The sequence below is a fragment of the Sardina pilchardus genome, chromosome 22 (genome assembly GCF_963854185.1).
Source record: "Sardina pilchardus chromosome 22, fSarPil1.1, whole genome shotgun sequence".
NCBI lineage: Eukaryota > Metazoa > Chordata > Actinopteri > Clupeiformes > Clupeidae > Sardina > Sardina pilchardus.
The window spans coordinates 17,681,871-17,705,003 of record NC_085015.1 but is presented as its reverse complement, the minus strand read 5'-3'; the positions used below and the strand labels follow the sequence as shown (position 1 = coordinate 17,705,003).

Sequence of the window (23,133 nt, the reverse complement as noted above, 5' to 3'; positions counted from 1 at the left end):
ACGAGGCACAAGGTCTCCAAAAAGCGTCACGTATCAATCATTAGGCTACAACAGATCACAAGCCGTGCAGGGAGACATTGAGGAATTTCTGCGGCATTTTCTGCAGTTGGGCACACAACAGGGCAGACTGTTTCTTTAAAGAGACACAGTCCGGCAGCACATGACAGCTGCAGAGTGCCCATGGCCCACCGACCATTAACGTATCAAAGCTTTGAGTATGATATGATTTGTCACGTCTTCACACATGTTGTCAACATTTTTTTCAGTCCGAATTCAATTCAACAAAAAGACCAATTAAACTTTGCTATAAAATGCCTGTTTCACGTTTAGACCTATCCTCTAATATTGTTATACTTAACCCACAAGAATTTTTTTTTTTTTAAAAAAAACATGCACAAAAGTTACTTTCTCCATGCACCTTCGCCTGATTAGGTATATCCTACCTACAGTAGGCTAGGCCTACATGTTCGGATGTTGTAGAGGACAACCTCCCAAATACTTTGCTGTCACCAAGTGTTCATATTCAGTACTGCAGACTACTTTGTGCTTCCGTGGTAACTTGCCAAGAGCATGAATACACTCTTTTGAGAGGTGGATAAACTCTTTTGAGAGGTGGACAAACACTTTTGCGAGGAGGACAAGCTATATTTCTGAAATTTCAGAGGTGAATAAACTGTGTTTAGCTTCCACTACAGCCCTGCAGAGGACATGATCATCATATCATGCCGCCACATCACACACTTAGACCGAGACAACAGACCCAGCTCCCCTTCAGTCTAATACAATTTAGGTCCAACTCAACATAACATCCTAAAGTCCAGTTTTTCTTCTCAATATTCTTATCCCACGTCAAGGCCTCTTGGGAAAAACAGATGAAAACTCACTAGTAAGAGCTCATTTATATCTCATCTCTACCATCTCCCCCTTACCTTATCTGCTGCTGCTGCTACCATCTCCCCCTTAGTGCTGCTGCTGCTGCTGCTGCTGCTACCATCTCCCCCTTACTGCTGCTGCTGCTGCTGCTACCATCTCCCCCTCACTGCTGCTGCTGCTGCTGCTGCTACCATCTCCCCCTCACTGCTGCTGCTGCTGCTACCATCTCCCCCTTACTGCTGCTGCTGCTGCTACCATCTCCCCCTTACTGCTGCTGCTGCTGCTACCATCTCCCCCTTACCTCATCTGCTGCTGCTGCTGCCATCTCCCCCTTACTGCTGCTGCTGCTGCTACCATCTCCTTCTTACCTCATCTACTGCTACTACCATCTCCTTCTTACCTTATCTGCTGCTGCTGCTACCATTTCCCCCTTACTGCTGCTGCTACCATCTCCCCCTCACTGCTGCTGCTGCTGCTACCATCTCCCCCTTACTGCTGCTGCTGCTGCTGCTGCTACCATCTCCTTCTTACCTCATCTACTGCTACTACCATCTCCTTCTTACCTCATCTGCTGCTGCTACCACCCCCCCCTTACTGCTGCTGCTACCAACTCCTTCTTACCTTATCTGCTGCTGCAGGTGGCAGCTCCCTCTCCATGGCCATCGCTGGGTTTGTGTCCTTTTCAGGGACTGCAGGCATCGTGTCAGTAATAGGGGTCTCCCCACGTGGTTCAGCAGGGGCCGGCACCATCTCCTGAACGTCCGGCTCCCACCCGAGGCTGTCGATGCTCTCGTACGTCCCGTCCGCCATAAGGTCCCGGAAGTTATGACCCCCAGTGTCTTGCGGAGGTAGAGCGCCAGCCCTCGCCTCAAAGGGAAAGTCTGGGCTTGGCTCCGTGGGGTCTTTGTGGGAATAGTCCTCCAGGTCCTGGAAGGGCTGTGGCGGCTCAGTTAACGGAGGTATGGCGAAGGTACTGATGTCCTCCTCGTCCTCAGCTACCGTGTATCCAGAACTGGGCCCTCTACTGTGGTCCTCCCACCCTTTCACCTCCTCTTCCTCCTCCTCCTCCTCCTCCTCCCTCCTCTGACGCTGTGAGGAGTCTAAGCCGTTGTCCACAGGCACTGAGGAGGCGTGGGCCATGCCAGGCAACCATAGTGTAGTGTCATATAAACCCTCTGGCTCCCTCAGTGAGGGCGCCAACTCCACTTCCGTCTTTTCCTCCGTAGGGGTCAACCAACAGGGCCGGATCTCTCCATCCGGTTGGTCCGACTCGGTTTCGGTTCCGGCACCGACACCGACACTGGCAGCTGATTCTTCACCTTCTGTAGGCGCCAGCGGGTCAGCGATCGGGTCCAGCACTTGGACGTAGCGGGCCGGGATGTAGAAGGGCTTGGTGCCGGGGTCCTTGCGCACGTGCCACCAGTGGCTGTTGGTGCGGTTGACCAGCATGTAGCGGTCATCGCGATGGATGGTGATGGGCCGGCCGTCCTTGGTGGTGTACTCGTAAGGGAACAGGACCAGGACGAACTCGGCGCCGGAGCCGGCCATTGTCCACTCTTGGAGCTCACAGGCTTTCCTCACACACAACGACCGACGTTAAATGTCAGTTAGCCGCAAGGGGACGGGCAGAAGGTCAAAGATCACAGACATTCCATTGGTTCAGGTATCTAGGCATCTGAAATGGAAAGAGCAAAGAGTAAACACACGAACAAAGACAGAAAATAAATAAATAATTTTGTCCTTGTAATAATCAATAATCAGTAATTGTCTTAAAGTTTGGAGGCAGAAAGTCAAGTGTTAAATTCCTACAGTGGTTACTGGTTAGTTAGCACATAGTTGTTGTGAATCATTGGGCGTGATAAAAACAAGGCTTGATGTTCAAACTAGTCGCCCTCTGATCTAACTCGGGTTACGTGGACTAGATTCGGCACCGCTTCAGAGTGTGCCTGGGATGAGGGCCTTGCTCTTTGTGTGGTATAATGGTCTAGTTTCTAGTTTAAGCGCAGCATTGGGTAGATGGGTACAGTGCTCACATCTTTCAAAAGACATTGTCTTCATCGACGTACTTTTTACGTCACCAGGAATGCAGCTGAACGTGATTGTTTGGTTCTGGCGGCCGTGCGATAACACAGAGACGATTCTGAGGCGTGCACCAACCTCCTGGCCATGTACTTGCATTTCCCTTCACTAAGAGACTGTGCGCATCCATGTTGTGTGTGTGTGTGTGTGTGTGTGTGTGTGTGTGCGTGTGTGTGTGTGTGTGTGTGTGTGTGTGTGTGTGTGTGTGTGTGTGTGTGTGTGTGTGTGAGTGTGTGTGTGTGTGTGTGTGTGTGTGTGTGTGAGTGTGTGTGTGTGTGTGTGTGTGTGTGTGTGTGTACTTGTGTGTGTACGTGTGTGTGTGTGTGTGTGTGTGTGTGTGTGTGTGTGTGTGCTGTGCATGCATGTGTATTTAACAGATAGAGAGAGAGAGAGAGTTGGAGTGAAACAACTACAATAGAGATGCCAATTGTCTGAGATTGTCACGTCAAGAAAATGTCCTAACTGCTTTCGACAGGAACCTCCAACATGTGAGGCAATGTGTTGGGTAGAGAGAGAGAGAGAGAGAGAGAGAGAGAGAGAGAGAGAGAGAGAGGTTCTACACCCATTTATTGGATCATTACTCAAACCATGGATTCATGACATTCCTGATACAAAGCCAGCATCATACAAGCATATAAATACATTCATACATAGAACGCCCTATACTATATCAATAAGCAAGCACACGACCATGTCCCCCTGAGATGACATCAGCAAACAAGTGAGCACTAGCAAATAAACACACACACACACACACACACATACACACACACACACACACACACACACACACACACACACCCTGCTGTTTCAGTACAAATGTTATGACAGGAAACGGCTGCATGCTGCAGCAAGAACACACACCAGCAACTTCAGAAGCAACAGGAACATTCACAACAGACAGGCAGACAGACATATAGAGAGAGAGAGAGATAGAGAGAGAGAGAAGATAGTGTGTGAGAGAGAGAGAGAGAGAGAGAGAGAGAGAGAGAGAGAGAAATACCCACAGGACAGGAAAACCTGCGCTGCAATCTCAGTTTCCCATATAAGGTCTGCAGTGCACATTTCACAACTTCCCCAGTTTGACATCATTGAATCATCTACTGTAATGATCATCTCATAATCATCTCCACTGGCCTTACCCTTCACCACAACTGCTCGCTCCGTGGCACACTAAGGGCCGGGTGGAACAGGGCAGTACAGAGTATAGGGTGGTGTGTGTGTGTGTGTGTGTGTGTGTGTGTGTGTGTTTGCCCCAGCTGTTCCATGGCACACAATGTGGGCTGAGTAAAACAGGATATTGGGAGTACCAAATGAGTGGTGCGCTAACTCGCGACATGTCAAGACAGGGGCCGCAGAAAATGAGAAATGCCGAATGTACGGTCTCTTCACACGCCCTACAGTACTTCCATAAAAATGATGGCCATGTGATTCATGGTACCTCAGAGTTGCAGGCAAATAAGGCTGAAACCAGACTCTTTCACCCAGACAGTCTCGTAACAACAAATACACCGCACAAGACTACACAGGAAGCAGGGTGACACGGGCAATGATCGTAAACATACGTTTCTTTCTCTCTCTCTCTCTCTCTCTCTCTCTCTCTCTCTCTCTCTCTCTCTCTCTCTCTCTTTCTCAATTCAATTCAAGGTTGCTTTATTAGCATGGCAGTAGGTATAGTGTTGCCAAAGCACAATTAAAACAACATAACAATTAAGTATTAAATTAAATTAAATTGACAGCATTAATGGAAACAGTAGTGATGTAACATGAAAAACTGTGTGTATACATTCACTTTCTCTCTCTCTTTCACACATACACACACATACACACACACTCTATGTGTGTGTGTGTGTGTGTGTGAGAGAGAGAGAAAGACAAAGACAACAGAAGTAAGTGCAAGGTAAACAGGAAGGCACATCACTGGTCATTACTCAGGTACAGATGCCTCAGACGTGTGTTTTCTGCACCCTCTACACCTCAAGCAACGGAGGCTTCTCTGGAGAGGGAAATCCGTTTGGAAGAGCACGGAAGACATTAATTTGCCAGTTATTTGGCTATAAAACCATTATGACTTCAATCGTAGGCACCATAAGTCCCAAACCAGTAATCATTAAAGATCTCATAAACCTCAATGGCCATCTTCTGACACTTCCAGTGACGCAAACCACACACAAACTGCTATCTGACCAGAGAGCTGTGCAGCTGGAAAAAAAGCGACCTGCGTGAATTATGGGAATTATGATGCCACTCTGTCCACAGCAGATGTCATAAAACATGTTGCTCATTAACCGAGTCTAGTTTCTACCCCTCTCTCTCTCTCTCTCTCTCTCTCTCTCTCTCTCTCTCTCTCTCTCTCTCTCTCTCTCTTTTTAATGTCTTGAATTTCCCCTTGGGGATCAATAAAGAATTTATCTATCTATCTATCTATGTCAGAGATCAAAAACAAGGGTTTTGACAAGTACCTACCTACCTTGTCCAGGCAGCCAGCCAGAGAGAGCACACAAGGACTGCTTTCTCTCCTCTCCCTCCTTTCTCTCCGTAACCTTCCCTTGAGATCGACAGATGGAGTGACAGAGAGATTCCTCAGAGAAGTTTTCGTTTCATTGCTCTCTCGTGACCCTGCCTTCCATCCATTCCTCCGTTTCGTCTGTTGGGTGAGAAAAGGGAATCCGGGAGCTCGCAAGTTTGCTCAGTGGCGGTTTGTGCAGACTGTGTATGAACGTGTGTGAGTGCGTGTGTGTGTGTGTGTGTGTGTGAGAGACAGAGAGAGTGTGAGTGCGTGCATGAATGTGTGGGTGTGTGAGTGACTTAGTACAGTGTTTAGACTAGAGCGTAAGAATTTGAGCCTGCCCCTCGTTTCCTGTTCTGCCGGCTGAGAGAACCGCCGTGTCATGAGTGGTGGAGAGAGAGAGAGAGAGAGAGAGAGAGAGAGAGAGAGAGAGGGGGGGGGGGGGGGGGGGGGGAAAGAGAAAGAGAGAGAGAGGGAGGAAGAGAGAGAAAGAGAGACAGACAGAGAAAGAGAGAGAGGGAGGGAGAGAGAGAGGGAGAGAAAGAGAGGCAGACAGAGAAAGAGAGAGAGGGAGGGAGGGAGAGAGGGAGATGGGGAGGGCAGAGGGAGGGAGAAAAAAGACAATACAGAGGTAAGGGCAGGTGGGGCAGTTGGCACTGCTGGAGTAGAGAGGGTGTGTGTGTGTGTGTGTGTGTGTGTGTGTGCGCGAATAGACTGATATTTGATATACTGTGGATTGTTCACCATGGATTGTTCTGGTTGCGATATCTTTGATATAAATATGAAAATGTGTTTGTGTATGTGTCAGTGAGAGTGGGAGTGGGAGTGAGAGAGAGTGTGTGTGTGAAAGAAAGAGAGAGAGAGAGAGAGAGGTGTGGAAAACAACAAATTACTTGATGGAATTACGTTTCCTCCCTTGGTTTTACAGCAAGCCACCAACTTGTGAACTTACGTACGTGTGATGTGTGAGTTCATAGGACAGTAACAGCAGTGCTGCTCAGACCGTGAGTCACCTTGGCAACCAGGACGGAACTTCAGACATCAAATCAATGGAGTCCACGGTGGTGAAGCTGAAGCACCAGTGGAAAGATATAGTGCCCAGGGCAACAATCCTGTTCTTGTGTGCTTGTCGGAGCTTTTTTCACCCTCCAGAACAGCGAGACCTTTATAAAAACACACCCTTTTAGGTGGCCCTTGAGGCCTAAATTTGGCGCCCGCAGAGTCACGCTCCTGTTTCAGGCTAACATTTTCCTGCTCGGAGTGCAGTGGTCACCACGGACACCAAAGGATGACTTGTTTCCCTCCTGAGGCGGGATAACGTCGGTAGTTCATGGAAAAAGTTAGGCCTGGCACACAAGACTATTTCTGTCCGTTGTACCGAGTTACTAACATTGAGGTATTTTTTTGAAGTAGCCTATGGAGATCCAGAACAGGCATGTGTTGCGGTGCTATGAGAGCGGGAGAACGTCGGCAGTTCATGGAAAAAGTTAGGCCTGGCACACAAGTCTATTTCTGTTTATTTCTATTGTACCGAGTTACTAACATAGAGGTATTTTTTTTGAAGTAGCCTAGGCCTACTGGAGATCCAAAACAGCATGTGTTGTGGTTCTATAGAGGAACAGGGTCATTTGTTTCCCTGATGAAGGCCAATATGGCCGTAACGCGTAGGCCCATGTGCTTTTAAAGTATCCTTGCCATGAACTATTAAAGGCTTTTTATATTCATAAAAATCTCAGAGTGCCTCTGCTAACCCTTTTTTCCTTAGGGTCATTTGTTTGTTTTAATTTAGCAGAAGTCTTCAGAACTCCCTTCAGGGGCTCATTTCTGAGTCAAGAGTCAAACAGCATATGAGCAAAGCTGCCTTCACGTTAGTTCCTCCTGCAGGGTGTTCCCGCCGCAAACATGACTCATCCTTCTTCATCTGGATACATTTTTTACATTTCAGTTCCCATTAATGGTGCTGCACTGTATACGCGAGCACTTGCCACTTGCTTTGCCTTTGCTCTTGCTTTTGCTGATTTGTCTTAAGTTCCCACCTGACTTTAGGCTGGGTTTCCCATCCTGCCTTGCGCGGTGATTTCTTTCACGCTGCTAAGGCAGTCTGGAAACTAACGCCCCCATTTTCGCCTGATGTTGGGGGCCAATCACAGAACAGGGGAGAAAGCAAGGCCATGATGAGCTATGCATTGATTAACATCTGTGGCGCCCAATGAACGGATCTGGGCATTTTTTTCAAATACGAGAAAATGAACTTCTGGTTGCCAGACCACGTCTCATTTGAGAAGTGGGAGGCGTTAGCCAGGCTAACCTGACTTGACTTACGGCCCCCTTTACACCAAACAACTTTGACAAGATTTGGGAAAGATTCTTGAAAAATTGTAGTCTTTCAACTAATGCCCCCCCCTCCATTCAAGCTTTACTCAAAAGACTACAATCTTTTAAGAATCTTTCCCAAATCTTGTCAAAGTCTGTCAGTGTAAGGTAGGCTTTAGATGATTGTTGTTGTTTGTGGCCTCCATTATACATTGTTTTCCTTGCTGTAGGTAGCCATATTGTGCTCTTGTTGGTTGATCAGAACTGTGCGTGCATCGCTGCCCGTGCTTTTTGGTGTTGTTTGCCGAGTCAACATCTCAGTTTCATGGGCAGGCCAGCTAAACACACAGCATCATCCCCAGCATTGGACGCCATTAAGAGACCAGCCTACCACCAGCACTAGGCAAAGGCTGTGTCTCTAAACGCGTAGTCAGTACACTCCACTGAGCACTGTGCCCACTTTCCGATGGTTAGTGTTGGCCCAACATCTGCACTACATGTGACCTTGCAAGGTGAAACCAGTCGCTTTGGTAAAATGTACAAAATTAAGTTATTGTGCTCACATGAACAGCCACAAACTAAGCTTTCCAACGATATGTATATCGAGGGTATGTGAAAAAACTATGCCTAAGATAACCGCATTCAAAGTTGACATGGTTCTCCCGTCACGACATGCCAGAAAATGAGAAATTCTAATTTTTAAGCGGCGTGGACAACGGGAATGACTGCTAATGTGTTGAATCTTCACCGGGTTTAAGAGTCAAAACTTATATATTTCCATGAAATTTGTTCACGATATGAAAGTGTAGACTATACTGTCGAATTAAGCGAAAACATGAAATTCAACATTTCAGCCCAGTCATTTGTTCATCGTGGATTTTCTCAATATAGCATCGAGCACAAGCGACTGGTTTTGCTTTGCAGGGTCACGTATACCTAAACTAAGTATCTGAAGTGTGCAAGTAGGCGGTTTGAGACAGAGCCAAACTCTCTCTGTAGACCGAATGTCTGTATGCTGTAGGCTACTCAGCTGTGCCCACATGCTGAGGTCAGATGATATTGTGAATGTGGTCAGACACTCCTTCCTTTTGCACACAGACAGTTTGCCCTTAAGTCGTTACAGCGTGTCTGTTAAACACAGACTATGCTGACATTTCCACCCAGACATTTGCCCTTAAAGGTCTCTCCAGTGTATCTGTGAAACACTGGCCAAGCATGCTGACTCTTTTCCGCACACAGAGAGATCGCCCAAATGTTGATCCTGCCAACATCCCTCCACAAACAGATGATTTCAGATTCTTGTTATTGCACACCACGTTGATGTACAATAAGCAGAAATAAATATTTGGCACTACACAGACCACGTGGTATTGTACGTAATGCTGTTGGCCTTTTCGTAAGTTTAAGACAAACTGAAGAAAGTTAGCAAAATCAATGTATAAACCATGGTTAATAGTTGGGAAATTTCAGTACGCATATTGGCATTACTCTGGACAATGTATCAGTCCTTAGCGCAAACAAGAGAACATGAACACCAACAGTCAGGGAAACATCTGGTAGTTTATACACGATTTAATCATCGTCATTGTATCATCATCATCATCATCATCAGTATGATCATCTCCATAGTCTGCATCTCATTAAGCACTTGTATGCCTGTGTCATGTCGTTAACGACCCCGAGTGCTCAATCACACACAGGTATCCTGGTGATGAGTGTGTGCACTAACGTATGTCCTCACACACACATACACACGGACGCACGCTTGCACGCACACACCACATCTGGCTCAGATGTGGCCTGGATGTGGGCAGAATCCAGCAGATGCAGAGGCAGAGGGTGCCTCTCATTCAGCGTTTATACGTCCTCCGTCGCTCCTCGGGCCTCGATCCTCACTGATCTACATAAAGAATGATGGGGCGGCAACAATGGGATAGTCTATCCAGTTTTAGTTACAGATCAGTGGGAACGCCCCTCGAGGATCGAGGAGAGATGTTGAGAGGCACCCAGAGAGATGTGGCAGCTAGAGCTTCAGCCTGAATAATATTTGACCTCTGACCTCTGTGTTTTTTTTTCATCAGGGAACTCTCAGAATGCACCTGTGCGCTTGAAATGAACTTCTTTATAATGATGCATAATGCTATGATCAAGCGGTCTGACAGCTATTGTTTCTCTGTGGAAACAAAAGTAAGCAATTTAACTAATGTTCACACTCATTAAATAGAAAATAACAATGCAAATAAGAAGTAAAGTTTACACTGTAAAACTTAAGAGAGCTACACGCCAATCTGTTGTCTCAGTAGATCCAGTTGAGTTATTAGAGAAAAGTAGCCTTTAGCGCCATCTACTGGGCCTGATTAAGTGGTGCAACATGAGGCAAAAAGTCCTTCTGGGGCTATCAGCAAAACAAAAAAAAAAGTATTAAAAACACACATAGATTCATTCATACATGTACAGATTCGTATATGCACACAGCTACATACATACATACATTCAGATTCAGAAATACATACTTACATACTTACATTACATACAACTGTGTGACAGCACAACAAGCATTGCAATTCAAGATTTGTAAATAGTATCTACAGGCATTTGAAAAGTCTGCCACACTCAGAAAGTTCAGAAAGGTCACAAAGACCTCTGAAAGACCTTCTGATGGTGTGTGTGCGTGCGTGCATTTACTGTATGTGTGTGAGAGAGTGTGTGAGAGAGTGTGTGAATGCATGTGTGTGCGTTTGTGAGAGTGTTTGTGTGTTCAGTTCTCTGTTCAAACGACACCGTAAGCTTCTCATTAAAGTGCAAAAACATGGCACTGACAACTAGAGTTAAAGATAAAGAAAAAAACAAACAAACAAAAACAAATCCTTCTAATCTATCTTCACCTTCTTGCTTCTGTCTCCTTCAGTCTCTTGCTCGCCTCTTTACAACGATTCGGCCGCGGAAGTCTACAGGATTTAGATGGACTTTGGTATTAAGCAGTGCCCTCTGAAATGAGTCGTCAGGGCAACAAGGCTTTAATCATCCATGTTGAGGGATACTCATCTCCATCTTCATCATCATCATGTCCTGGCAAGAGAGCAGTGTGTGTGTGTGTGTGTGTGTGTCTGTGTGTCTGTGTGTCTGTGTGTGTGTGTGTGTGTGTCTGTGTGTGTGTGTGTTGAACTTTTTCTTTTGCTCCAGATATTACAAAAACAGGATATAGTGAGCTACTAACATAAAATATCTCCTGTTTTGTTCTCCCAAACAAACAAACACAAATAAAACAGTCAAACGTGTAGCATAGACAGAGGCAGCAATAAATATTGAAGTCCTATCATGTATATACAAACTCTTTTCCGTCGATGGCGGACTTATTTGGCACCTCATGCAGATATCCGTGAAAAAGACTCCAGTCAAGTCCAAGTGAACATTCTCCGTGACGGATCGACGACTGAGAAAGGCACAGAAGAGTTTATGCATCACCATGGTTACGAGTCCAGTGCCACTGTTCTCATCCTCGAGCTGGCTCGACTCAGAGAGGCCACTGTCCTGGTCTCGTACAAAGAAGCCATCACGTTGAGAAAAGCACTGAAGACTGACCAGGCTGTGTTAGTCTGGGTCTTAGTCTTAAGGGCCATTCACACCAAGAACGAGTGCAAGAAAGATGACAGCTTATACCCTACTCACAAAAAGGTAGGGATATCTGGCTGCAGTATAGAAAGTACTGAAACACTGAACTAAGCGTTTAGAGATGGTCACATCAAATTGACTTGTAAAGGTTATAGTCGATTTTAGGTTCATCCTGAAATTTCACCCGAAAGCCAAACATCCCTGACTTTTTGTGAGTAGCGTAAGTATCGCTCTAGCTACAATGAATGACAAAGTCCACACATGAACTACAACGATAACGGCACTAATATCGTTATGATTACAGTTATTGTTCCTGATGTGAATGGCTCTTTGTCTTGTAAACATGATTACTGCCTGGCTATGCCAGCGTAAAATAATGTAGAGGTTCTATGCTTCAACAGGAGAGAAGAAACTAAACCAGAGAGTTAAAAAAAAAAAAAAAAAAAAAATCAAATTCAACTTCAACAAACAAGATTAAGTGATGCCAGACCTCATCTTTTTTCTTTTCTTAAATAAAGAACCCTTCAGTCCGTGGCAAAGAAAGGCCTCGTTGACCTTCGGCAGAGGTCAACTGAAGGTCAGGCGAGAGAGAAAGAGGGGAATAGACAGCGAATTGTCCTTCGGTCCTTGGCAAAGAAGGCCCCGTTGACCTTCATGTGGTGGCAGAGGTCAGCAGAAGGTCGCGAGAGAGAGAGAGAGAGAGAGAGAGAGAGAGAGAGAGAGAGAGAGAGAGAGAGAGACCGACCCTCAGGACAGACTGTGGTCTTGACAGAGCACTGAGGCGTGTTGATGTTGTGTAGCAGTGAGTAGCGGTCTCTCGGCACCTGAAGAGTGACCGGCTCTCTTTAGATACACACACACACACACACACACACACACACACACACACACACACACACACACACACACACACACACACACACACACACACACACACACACACACACACACACACACACACACACACACACACACACACACACACACACACACACACACACACACACTCGGTGCTAATCGGTCGCCATGGTGTCGTCGCCGAGGGCAACTACAGAAGCCTCCCAGCAAAAGTGCAAAAGTGATAGTGTTGGTCCCAAGACACACCACTGTTAGAGTTCATCTAGTTCAACAGCACAAGCAGAGTGTGCACCTCCTGCTTGTGGTGCACGTACATGTGTGTGCGTGTGTGTGTGTGTGTGTGTGTGTGTGTGTGTGTGTGTGTGTGTGTGTGCGTAAAATAAGAGCACTTGTGACTAAGATGACCACTCTAGAGGCCCTCTGTTAAGCAGTGACATTCGTCCTCCAGTCCAACTCAACTCGGCTAAGGGAGGCAGAAAGGGACAAACAGCACCTCGTCCTCGACTCCTTTTCCTGGTCCTTGGCGCTGACAGCTCTGTGAGCATCAGGGTGAGAAGAGAACATCGGTGCTGGTCCGTCCATTCTGTTCTCCCAGACAGAAGGGAGGGAGGGAGGGAGGAGGGTACGGCAAGCCTGGAGGGACCCACAGAGCAGCAGTGCTCCTCAGTCCTGCAGGTCTCGTTCCAGGTACCTCTGCAGACGGACGCAGCGAGGACACGTGGGGCTGTCCTCTCGACAGGACGAGTGGAACACCGCCTTACAGCCCCTACACCTGATGGAGGGAGAGAGAAGGAGGGAGAGAGAGAGAGAGAGAGAGAGGGGGAGGGAGGATGATAGAGAGGGAGAAAGAGGATGAGAGAGAGGGAGGGAGAAAGAGAGATTATCAGTCAAAGGGAAACCAACAAGACGTAAAAAACAGCCCGTATCAAAACCTATGAGAGTATGAGAGTCAATCACGTGCAGAGAGATGCGCAGGCGAAAGCAGAGATAAAAGATGAAATGAAAGCGAACGCTAAACCACAAAAGGACGTCAAATGACGACAGAGGGAGTGCTTGAATTAGTGTTCACACTCTCTTTTTTTAAGTATATTTTTTGGGCTTTTTGCCTTTATTACAATAGGACAGTGAAGATGTAGACGGGAGGTAAGTGGGGGAGAGAGAGATGGGGTTGGATCGGGACATGACCGCAGGTCGGAATCGAACCTGGGTCCCCGTGGGCACTCGGACCCGTATATGGCACGAGCGCTGTAGCCTGTTGCGCCACAGCGCCCCCCAGTGTTCCCACTCTCTATTAAGACCTGCGTCATCGGTCGGAGGGGCGGAGGAACCGTCACGTTCTCGGAGCGAAAGAGTAAGCCGGTCGGAACAGGCAGAACACACACACACACACACACACCTGCTAGTGGTCTCAAACTGAAAGGGGAAGATGATGTCGTCGGCGTTGCAGATCTGGCAGATGAAGCCTCGCTGGGTGCACAGCTCACAGTCATGCACGTGTCCGGCCGACTGCAGGACCAGCGACTGCAGGACGGGCTGGTACTGCCCCTCCGCTATCTGGGAACGCAAGACAAGAAGGGTTACACGGGAGCATTTACGGAGAGAGAGAAAAGGAAGGAAGGAGGAAGGAGGAAGGAGAAGAGGTGATGTCTCCAGTAAACAGAGATAAAGAGTGATAAAGAAGAAGGACCAGAAGGCAGAGAGAGAGATAGAGAAAGAGAGAGAGAGAGAGAGAAAGAGAGAGAGAGAGAGAGAGGGAAAGTGAAAGAGAGAGAACAAACAAGGAGAGAGATATGTAATGATGAGATAAGATATTGTTTCCAGGCAGGTTATCAGGTGAGAGGTTCATTCAGTAGACAGCATGCGTGTGTGCACTTGTGCGTGTTGCTGTGTATGTGTTGATTCCTAGAGGTGTGCATAGATAATCCCGTATCCAGATAACAGTCTGCAGCAGCACAACTACTGGCCAGGCGTGGGATACTTCATGCTAGCAAACGCTCATTTTGAAGAAACTGCATTGTTCACGTATGGAAATGCTACACAGATTCATGTATGGAGATGGTATAGAGATGGTACGCAGATTCAGAACAGTTTAAAGAGTCACTTCACCCCATAACTCCACCCACTTCACATTTCTGAAAACGGCTTTCAAAATGGGCGAGACGTTTAATTTGCAGAGGGAGTGCAGCACTGCTGCAACCAATCAACCATGGAGATTTCGTGTCAATCTGGGAATGAGTGCTGCAGACATGGCTTATCACAGGTAGGCTAATCAGGGCAGCAGGTGTTGGGGCATTTCATTCCTAATTTGTAACGACCCGGTGACGTAGTGTTGGACGAGAAGTACAGGACTTCGTCAGTATTCCAATAGCATTTTGGACCAACATGCCATGGCATGTCTCAACCTGTAGTATGCGCGGAGAGCAATATCTCCAATACAAAATCAGACGAAATGTTACTTTTGCCGATAAACACGATGTTTGTCAATATTAATCCTGGTAAAAGTACAGTTCACCACTTATGAGTATTTTCAATCAATCAACAGCTCAAAAAACATAATTTAGGGTGCAGTGACTCTTTAATATTCATAGGAGTCAGATGGCACCATAACTACAGAGGATCTCTCACCTGACGTAAGTCCTCGACGCTGTAGATCTGGTCGGACTCCAGGAGGTAGCTCCTCTGCTTGAGCCTGAGACAAAGAAGGACACAGATTGCCATTAAGTTAAGCGGAGCTTACAGTCATTTCCTGTGAATTAGCCGCATTGTGTATAAGCCGCAGGACAGTGCTTTATGCAAGAAACGAAACCATATTAATACCATATTAACCGACCCCCGTGTATTAGCCTCATAGCTGAAGACATTTTCGCAAAATCAATGTATAAGCCGCGGCTAATGGCTGGGAAATTACGGTAAGGGCGGACACTCACTTGGCCTGGAGCTTCTTCTTGATCCCGCTGCGGCACAGGAGCACGTAGTCGCCGAGGAGACGGAGCTTCTGCCGCAGTGACCGTACGGTCGCCATGGTTTCAGAGTGCTCGTAAAGGTCAGGGTTCAGGAGGTCAAGGTTGAGCAATGGCTCGTGCTCAATCTGGCCAAGCAGCTTCAAGGCCTGTTTGGAGACCTGTCACATACACACATGTAGTCAGAAACACAACATCAGTGTCTCATTTGACATTGTTATCTGTCAGAGATGGGGGACTCGAGTCTAGTGACTTGACTCGAGTCAGACTTAAGTCGCCAGATTGAGGACTTGTGACTTGCTTGATCAACAGTGAGAAAAGACTTGACTTGACTTGGACTTGCTACTCATGACTTGAGACTTGACTTAGACTTGCATGCAATGACTCGACAAGTCATTGCTGTCTTGGTTAATTGGTGAATAATAATAATAAAAACTATTTTCGATTGGATATTCCTGTTGCATGTGGGCGAACCTGGCAACCTCTCTACTAGGTGCTAGGTGACGCGCCCGCCATCCACAGTAGAGCGGTCGGGGTTAAGAAGATGGAAGCTGTTACCAGTTTCCAAAATCGTAACATTTGGATTTAAAGACTATTCAACTCAACAAAAGAAACGAAAAGAAACGCAAAGTGTGCAGCGCAAAAATATCCGACACATCCAGCACCACGTCAAATTGTAGCCTAGCCTATCCGCCATTTCCGACTACACAAAGAAAAGTAAGAAATGTCTCTGGCTAGTTTCACATTATTTTTTTTAATCTAACGTTAGCTAGCAGCTAACATCCCATCTCCAGTCAAACGTGACAAGAGCTTGCTGTTTGCATCACATTAAGTTTCATCATGTTGACTTAGTTAGTGTGCTTGCAAAAGCACACTATTGTTATCCGTGCGTTTCATATACTTATTTATCTCAAGTCCAACTTTTGTCTCCCTATCTTGTCCTAGGGATTTAGAGCTAGAGACGCCGTTCCACTTCTCACGCGTGGGTCCTGATGCGAGGATGGTGGCTTGTATACAGCTTTTTGATACGGCATGTCGTTCTCCCGTTATTCCAGTTTTTCCGGTCGATTTTTTCCCATAGGAATGAATGGAAAAGCGATTTTTGAGCGCTGATGCCCACACATTTTTCCACCTGTAGCCCAAACCGTAAGACATAAAATCATGAAATTTGGTATGCTGATAGAGGAGACTACCCTGATTGACACCACCAGGTTTCATGCTCGCCACTCTCACGCTCTAGCGCCACCAACTGGTCAAAGATTGAAAACACGTTCATGCCCGTAACTTTTGATCCGTATGGCCGATTTTTATAAAACTTATACCATTGGAATCCTCTGACTCAGCTGATTCCAACGCACTATGTGACGTCATTTTCCGCCATGATGGATTTTCCACCATTTTGAATTTTGTCCAAAGTCAAAGTAAAGCAACTCTGGCCGCATAGTTCCTCCGATCGTCATGAAACTTGGCACGCATGATCTACAGACCAAGGCGGATCAACCCCCTTGATTTCGCCTTCATACGTCCAAGGGTTCGCCTGTGACAACCAATTAAATTCAGCGAGCGAAGCCGCCAAACAGGAAGTGTGCCTATCTTGGAAATACTGTGACGTATGAAAGCCATATTTGGTGGGATGACTTGAGACCCCATCCAAAGCACCCTCAATAAATTTGGTGTTATTCGGTCTGTCGATGGCTCTATAATTAGCAAAAACGTGTGTGTTGGCGAATGTATACTATTAAGCAGAATAGCTCATCTTAAATTGCTTAGGTCATGCAGAAATGACATTTCAGACTGATTTAAGATACAATGTTGATATTTTTTTAAAAAAATCAAATCGAGGCCATTCTTGTAAAACATATTGGTGTAATTCTCACAGCACTATGGAGTCATTCCATGTATTTTCATACCTTCATTATGGAATGATAGCAGACCTCCTCTGTTAAATTGGTCATTGGATGACATGGATTGTCCACAGCGGTACAATGTGAGTGTGATTCCAGGAAGGTCCGCATCAGGGTGTCTCATCCTGAGACTGGTAGATCTAAGCAATGCCATGGCCCCGAGGGGCAAGTACGGACTTACGCGCTGTTAGACATAACGTGTGTTCATTTGGTATATATACTCGACAATCACACGATGTTTCATACTGACGGTGTGTTTTGGATGATTTGTATTGACCTGAGCATTCTGGGTAAACTTCACTCCCAAATTCGGCGAAATACCGGAAGTAGAGCGGTCGCCCTGTCTGAGGATTTTAAGTTTCGTTTTCTGTTGTGATGATGAGCAGACGGCTGTGCACAAAAAACATAGATAATTAATTTACCCTTAGACAATTCCTGCAGTTATCCTGAGTAATCCAGCCCTTTACATTCAGAGATGCGATCATTGACAAAAAGTAAGTTTGATACATACATCGTTAATTCACACTGGTATGCAAGAGGTTTGCTAATACACTTAAACTTGCTCTTGACATGATTTCCATGAAGTAATATACTGTAAGTGTTCTCTGAAATTATAATACTTCATGTGTTTAGCTTAAGAATCTACTGTTTAGCGTTTCTACTGTAAGGACGTAGACTAGTCTTGCATCTCTGTACTCTTCTTCTGTTGAGGTGTTGTTGCCTAGTGACGCCCTCTCGTGCAGCCTCATGCTAGTTCATTAGAGACGTTATCTAGTAGTACACCACAGTGTTGGTGAAGTTCATGACGTTAGTTTTGAGTGAGTTTACTGCCAATTACCTTAAGTTGAATTTGTGTGCGTGTATGACAACAAAAGTAAGTGACCGTAACCTTCGGTCATGTGTATTGGGAGTGGGATGTATCTTTCACGTTGATATGCAAGGACTTAGCATGCTAAACGGAGCATTAGCATTAATGGTTTGAAATGAAGGAAGCCTGTGTTACTTGTGTGAGAAGTTGAGCTTATAGAATGAGAGATAGCGATACAGTTTATTTAGTGACCATATTAATGACAGTTTATTTGGTTCTTTACAGACCACTATACATTATAAGTTTATTCATGCTGTTGTATGGTGGAAGAAAACTCAATAAAGAAACTAAGGAGAAACTACTGCTTCACAACCAGTATTCTAACCAAAGATTCTAGCGCTGTATGATCTTTGGTTCTAACTGACGCCACCCAAGCAACACAATCAATCAATCCAGTCGTTTAGCCCCATAGACAGTAAAAGATAGCCCTCATTAACAATCTCCGACTGGAGGAAGTTTGTACCTGTGCTGTGCGAGTTAACGCTATTACACAGTACCGTTTACGCCGCTAGATGGCGTTATTGACCACATAATAACTGTAGTCACGAACAAAAAGGTTTCTTTTCTTTCTTGAAGGGGTTAGCGTTGCCGTTGCTGTATGTGTGTCCTGGCTTACAATTCCGTTTAATGAGCTTAGTATTCAATGCATATCTGTATGCTGCAGATATATTATCTATATAAATAGCCATCTACCTATATTTCTCTGTATGTATGGAATCCTGAATGTCTCTGCTGGAACAATACAAAGTTAAACCCTATCTCTTCTCCGTCCTATATTCTAACCGATATACCATCCAGTATAGTGCCACTACCCTACCTGAATCAGTGCAAACCTATAACCTTCCCAATAATAATAGTAATAATAATTAGGTAAAAATAATAGTTTCTGCTTTAGGGAGAAATCTCAGAATTCCCCTCCAGCTAAGGAAAGTGGGAGCTATGTTTTTAGACTCAGTAGGCAAGCTTATGTGTGGAGACTTAAACTGTGAAGTTTGGCCCACTTATTGTATAGCAGTTAACAATTCTAGGTTCAATGAATTACATCCAACACAAAGTGTTATAGAAAGTATTACTGTGTGTTTCATTTAACTATTGTTCATAGTAAACATTTAATTAATTTAGGCTACGGGTGGTATAGGTGAATTATTACCACACAGTTACTATCTAAAACTACGTAATCCTTAATTGAGATTTCATTGAAAGTCAAGTCAAGTCAAGTCACATTTATTTATAAAGCGCATTTTTGTATACACAAAGTGCACACCCAAAGCGCTGGATAAAGTGATAGGTTGAACTTTTAAAAAGGGGTTTTAAAAACTGTTTTTGTACTTTCATTTTATTATGTCATAGCCTACTGAACTGAATTCTAAGAGTTAAAAACAAAGGATAACATAAATGTTTTGTGATGCTTGCATTGCATAGTATTTCATTTAGGATAAGCTATATCAAAGCAGTTAGAAGTAACAGTAGTCACTTGACATTTCTGAGGATTTGCATATTTCCACCAGGGCAGTGGTAAAGACATTCTTCAGTGGAGGCACCACACAGTTAATCACGCTATCAACATCTTCTTACCTTTTCTTCTGTTATTACTATTCTTTAACTTTATGGTAGACAGTGAGTCCAGCAAATTGAGAACCTAGGATCCTGTTTATGTTTATGAATGTGACTATGTGTATAGCCTATATGTTGAGACATAAGGGTGGAAAAATAGGTTACATTTATATAATGCAAATGATTAAGTTAACAATGTCATTGAATATGTTGTACAAACAAGAAGAGCGAAATGGTAAACTTTTAAGAAATCATCATCCACATCATAGTTTGACGCTGTGTGGGGTTATGGACTTGACAGTTTTGCATGGAATTGCTCATACAGTATATACATATATATATTAGAGGTGGGCATAGATTAATTTTGTTAATCTAGATTAATCTCACTGTAATCTTGAAATTAATCTAGATTAATCTAGATTAATTTTAGGTGCACCAGCGCAAAATTTAGGTGCACCCACATTTTTCATTGCATCGCCTTTAACGCTAAAAGGTCCCCTTTTTATTGCTGTCCTTTCATATAATGATTTTTTAACAACAAAAAGTCTAGAAAAAGCTTGAAACACAATAAAAGATTTTTTTCTTTACAAAATTATTTATATAAGCCTATTCTACATACTGAAATGTCTGATATTCATGACGGCACACTTTATGCATATTGCAGCCTATATTACAACTCTGCCTCTTTAATTCAGCTGTCTGCTTGAAACCTCAAAATGTAAACAAAGCCTAGCATAGTTGGCTAGTTTATCATAGTTTACTAGTTGGACTGCTCAGTTTCCCCACGTGTGTTTACTGTAAGTTTCAATGTGGGCTAATACTTTTTCTCCTTTCGAGTTTTGGAGTTGGAAAACATTGGTATTGAGATTATCATCCAACTCATGCAAGAGTGACTTGAATGTAAGAGTTTTAATCAACTTTCTGCAGCAATGATGCTAACCGGAATTTATATTAATTTAGCTAACGTCTTCTATATGCATCATTGCTTTCACGATAGTGAATGTTTTATTTGGATTAAATGTGCATGTCGAGGGGCGGGTCGCGACTCGCGAGTGTCCATTGAGCGCGCACGGGAGAGTGAGGGAGAGGGAGAGAGAGAGGGAGAGGGAGAGAAAGCGGGCCAAGGAGAGGGGGGTTACTTCTATTAGGAATGAGCGATCAGGGGTCTGAGCTTATCGTCCATGTTGGGAGGATGTATCATTGGTTACTGTTTGGTAAAGTTGCACGCATAGTCTACAATGACAACTTGTGAAAGAAAGCAGCCGAGCAGCGTCAGGTGCACCAGTGCGACCTAGACTTTTTTCAGGCGCACTCTTAAACATTGGCGTTCGCGCTAAGATATCAAGGTGAAAGTGATCATAGCTTGCGTGGTATAGACCCAGCTCCCAGCCCAACTTTGAGAATAGATTAACGCCGATATTTTTTTTATCGCCCGATAAGAGTTGCACGATAACGCAGCACGTTAACGCCGATAACGGCCCACCACTAATATATATATATGTATATGTGTGTGTGTGTGTGTGTGTGTGTGTGTGTGTGTGTCTCTGTGTGTGTGTGTGTGTGTGTGTGTGTGTGTGTGTGTGTGTGTGTGTGTGTGTGTGTGTGTGTGTGTGTGTGTGTGTGTGTGTGTGTGTGTGTGTGTGTGTGTGTGTGTGTGTGTGTGTGTGTGTGTGTGTGTGTGCCTTGTTGCCGGTGTACAGTATTTCTGAATCTGAATATGGACAGGAAATGGCATAGCTTTTATCACATGCAACCAATCCAAAATCGATTTCATATTAGGGATGTTAACCGGTGACTGTTTGACCGATGGTTGACCGTATCCACGTTAACCGACCAAAGTTGTCGCTAGTCGGTTAACAAAAAAAAAAGAGAGGCATCTTTAAATTAGCCTAAAGACAGTGGACTAAACGTTACTACAGCTAGCCATCTCATTCCAAGAAGATCTTTTTTTCGTGAAGTTAACAAATTATCCCTCACACTCAATTTTTCATAACTCGCCTGCTTGTAGGCTAGGCTACGTAATAAACCAATAAAAACATTTGGCACGAGGTCACAGCGGTGGCCGGTGCGTCTTTTGCAATCTGGAAGTGCGCTGTTTTATCCATTGGTTTTATCGTGTTGCAGTCTAGGCAACTTTCCGCATAAGATGGGCTTAGATTTGGAAAGACATTACATCTACATTTCAGGAAGGGTCATCAATGGTAACAGATAAGGTAATGATCATCTTTCGTTATTATTGTTAGCACTTCCTCAAACTAAACTGGCGCTGTAGGGGATTTTAAAAAGTGACGTGAGTGTAGGGATGTTACGATTACCGGTGTGACGGTAAACCATGATAAAATTGTTGACGATAACAATTACCGTGTTCATTTCGAATATCATTATTATCACGGTTGATACTACGGTATGGTAACCGCGTGTTTAATTCCTCCCAGTTTCATCCTTGCCTGCTTTTGACACAAGCTGGAAGGCTACTATGAAACAAAACTTCACCTTACTAATTCTGTTGTCTAATTGATGGATTTAACCATGATTCGGATAAGGCTACACCTGCTTTTAAAGGGTGCAACATTTCCACCCCAAAACGTGCGCTGTATCATGTAGCCAGCGTCTTTTTATGTAGGCCTACACGTTCACATTAAATCTAGGCTATTCCACTAACGTTATCAGGAGAATGCCATGAAGTTTTATGTTGAGCGCTGGGTGTCACTCATTGGATATAACAGATATACCAAACTCCAAATCATAAGTTAAGCTATAAGCAGACAACATTTCCAACCAAGGAAAAAGTGAGCACAATACCACGGTAACCTACCTACAGTAAGCTATGGGATTTAGTTCGGCCTACTGTAGTGTTTAATTCAATTTCCGAAAAAAGCTACACAGCCTATTGGCAAACTTTTACATCTTGAGAGAGTTCCATCAAGGTAACTATCCCGTTAGCTCACGCGTCATGTCTATCATTAATGTACAGTAGCCTAGTGCTCACCAAAATAATAGAAGTTAACATTGCAAGACACTTATCTTTTATATTATCCCAGCAATCTTTTCTCTGACTTGTTAATTTTTTGAACATTCATTTTATTCAATGAAAACGGATATCCTTGAACTATGCGTGACTACTTTCCTAAAACCGAATGAAGTTTAATATAATTAGCCTACTTCACGTACCTCTTAAAGTGACAGGCACTCAATTAGACCTAGACAACACCCCTGTAATGTCATTAAAGACAAGTGTAATAGTTTAAAAATCAATATGAAGTATTCAAATTACTGAATATTTTTAGCTATAAGTAATTATGCAGATCCTAACATATTATAAACTATTAGCAAAATATATAAAGTCATGAATTCAAAATATGCAATAGAAACAAGACAAGCCATTTTCTGTGTGTGTGGAGGGTTGAGCAGGGACTAGGATTGCCAATGCTGTGAATGATCGGTATCCTGCTGGAGGCAATAAGGGTTTGCCTATATTTTTAATGTAATAAACACTGTCACACTTTTTAAAACTAAAATATTTCAGCTTGTCTACACCCATCAGCGCTTTCTTAACATATTGTACATACAATTTTTAAAATACCGCGATAATACCGAAAACCG

The 23,133-nt window shown here is 44.4% G+C and overlaps 2 protein-coding genes across 7 annotated transcripts in view; both read right to left on the bottom strand.

The window, feature by feature from the left end:
• The window catches only part of arhgap27 (Rho GTPase activating protein 27), a 50,929-nt gene extending 45,189 nt beyond the window's left edge, over positions 1-5,740 (bottom strand). For 4 of the 6 annotated variants that reach the window (XM_062525927.1, XM_062525932.1, XM_062525931.1 and 1 more), the window contains exons 1-2: positions 5,419-5,740; positions 1,495-2,548 (exon numbers count right to left, since the gene is read on the bottom strand). In XM_062525927.1, coding sequence (XP_062381911.1) covers positions 1,495-2,421 — 927 coding nt within the window. In that variant the 5' untranslated portion in view covers positions 2,422-2,548; positions 5,419-5,740. Of the gene's footprint in view, positions 1-1,494; positions 2,549-5,414 lie in introns of all 6 variants that reach the window. The other 2 variants (XM_062525930.1, XM_062525928.1) reach the window with 2 other exon arrangements.
• A 3,591-nt stretch (positions 5,741-9,331) lies between these two features.
• The window catches only part of plekhm1 (pleckstrin homology domain containing, family M (with RUN domain) member 1), a 37,605-nt gene continuing 23,803 nt past the window's right edge, over positions 9,332-23,133 (bottom strand). The window contains exons 10-13 of the mRNA XM_062525767.1: positions 15,172-15,365; positions 14,870-14,933; positions 13,641-13,798; positions 9,332-13,016 (exon numbers count right to left, since the gene is read on the bottom strand). Of these exons, the coding sequence (XP_062381751.1) occupies positions 12,908-13,016; positions 13,641-13,798; positions 14,870-14,933; positions 15,172-15,365 (525 nt within the window). The 3' untranslated portion in view covers positions 9,332-12,907. The remainder of the gene's footprint in view (positions 13,017-13,640; positions 13,799-14,869; positions 14,934-15,171; positions 15,366-23,133) is intronic.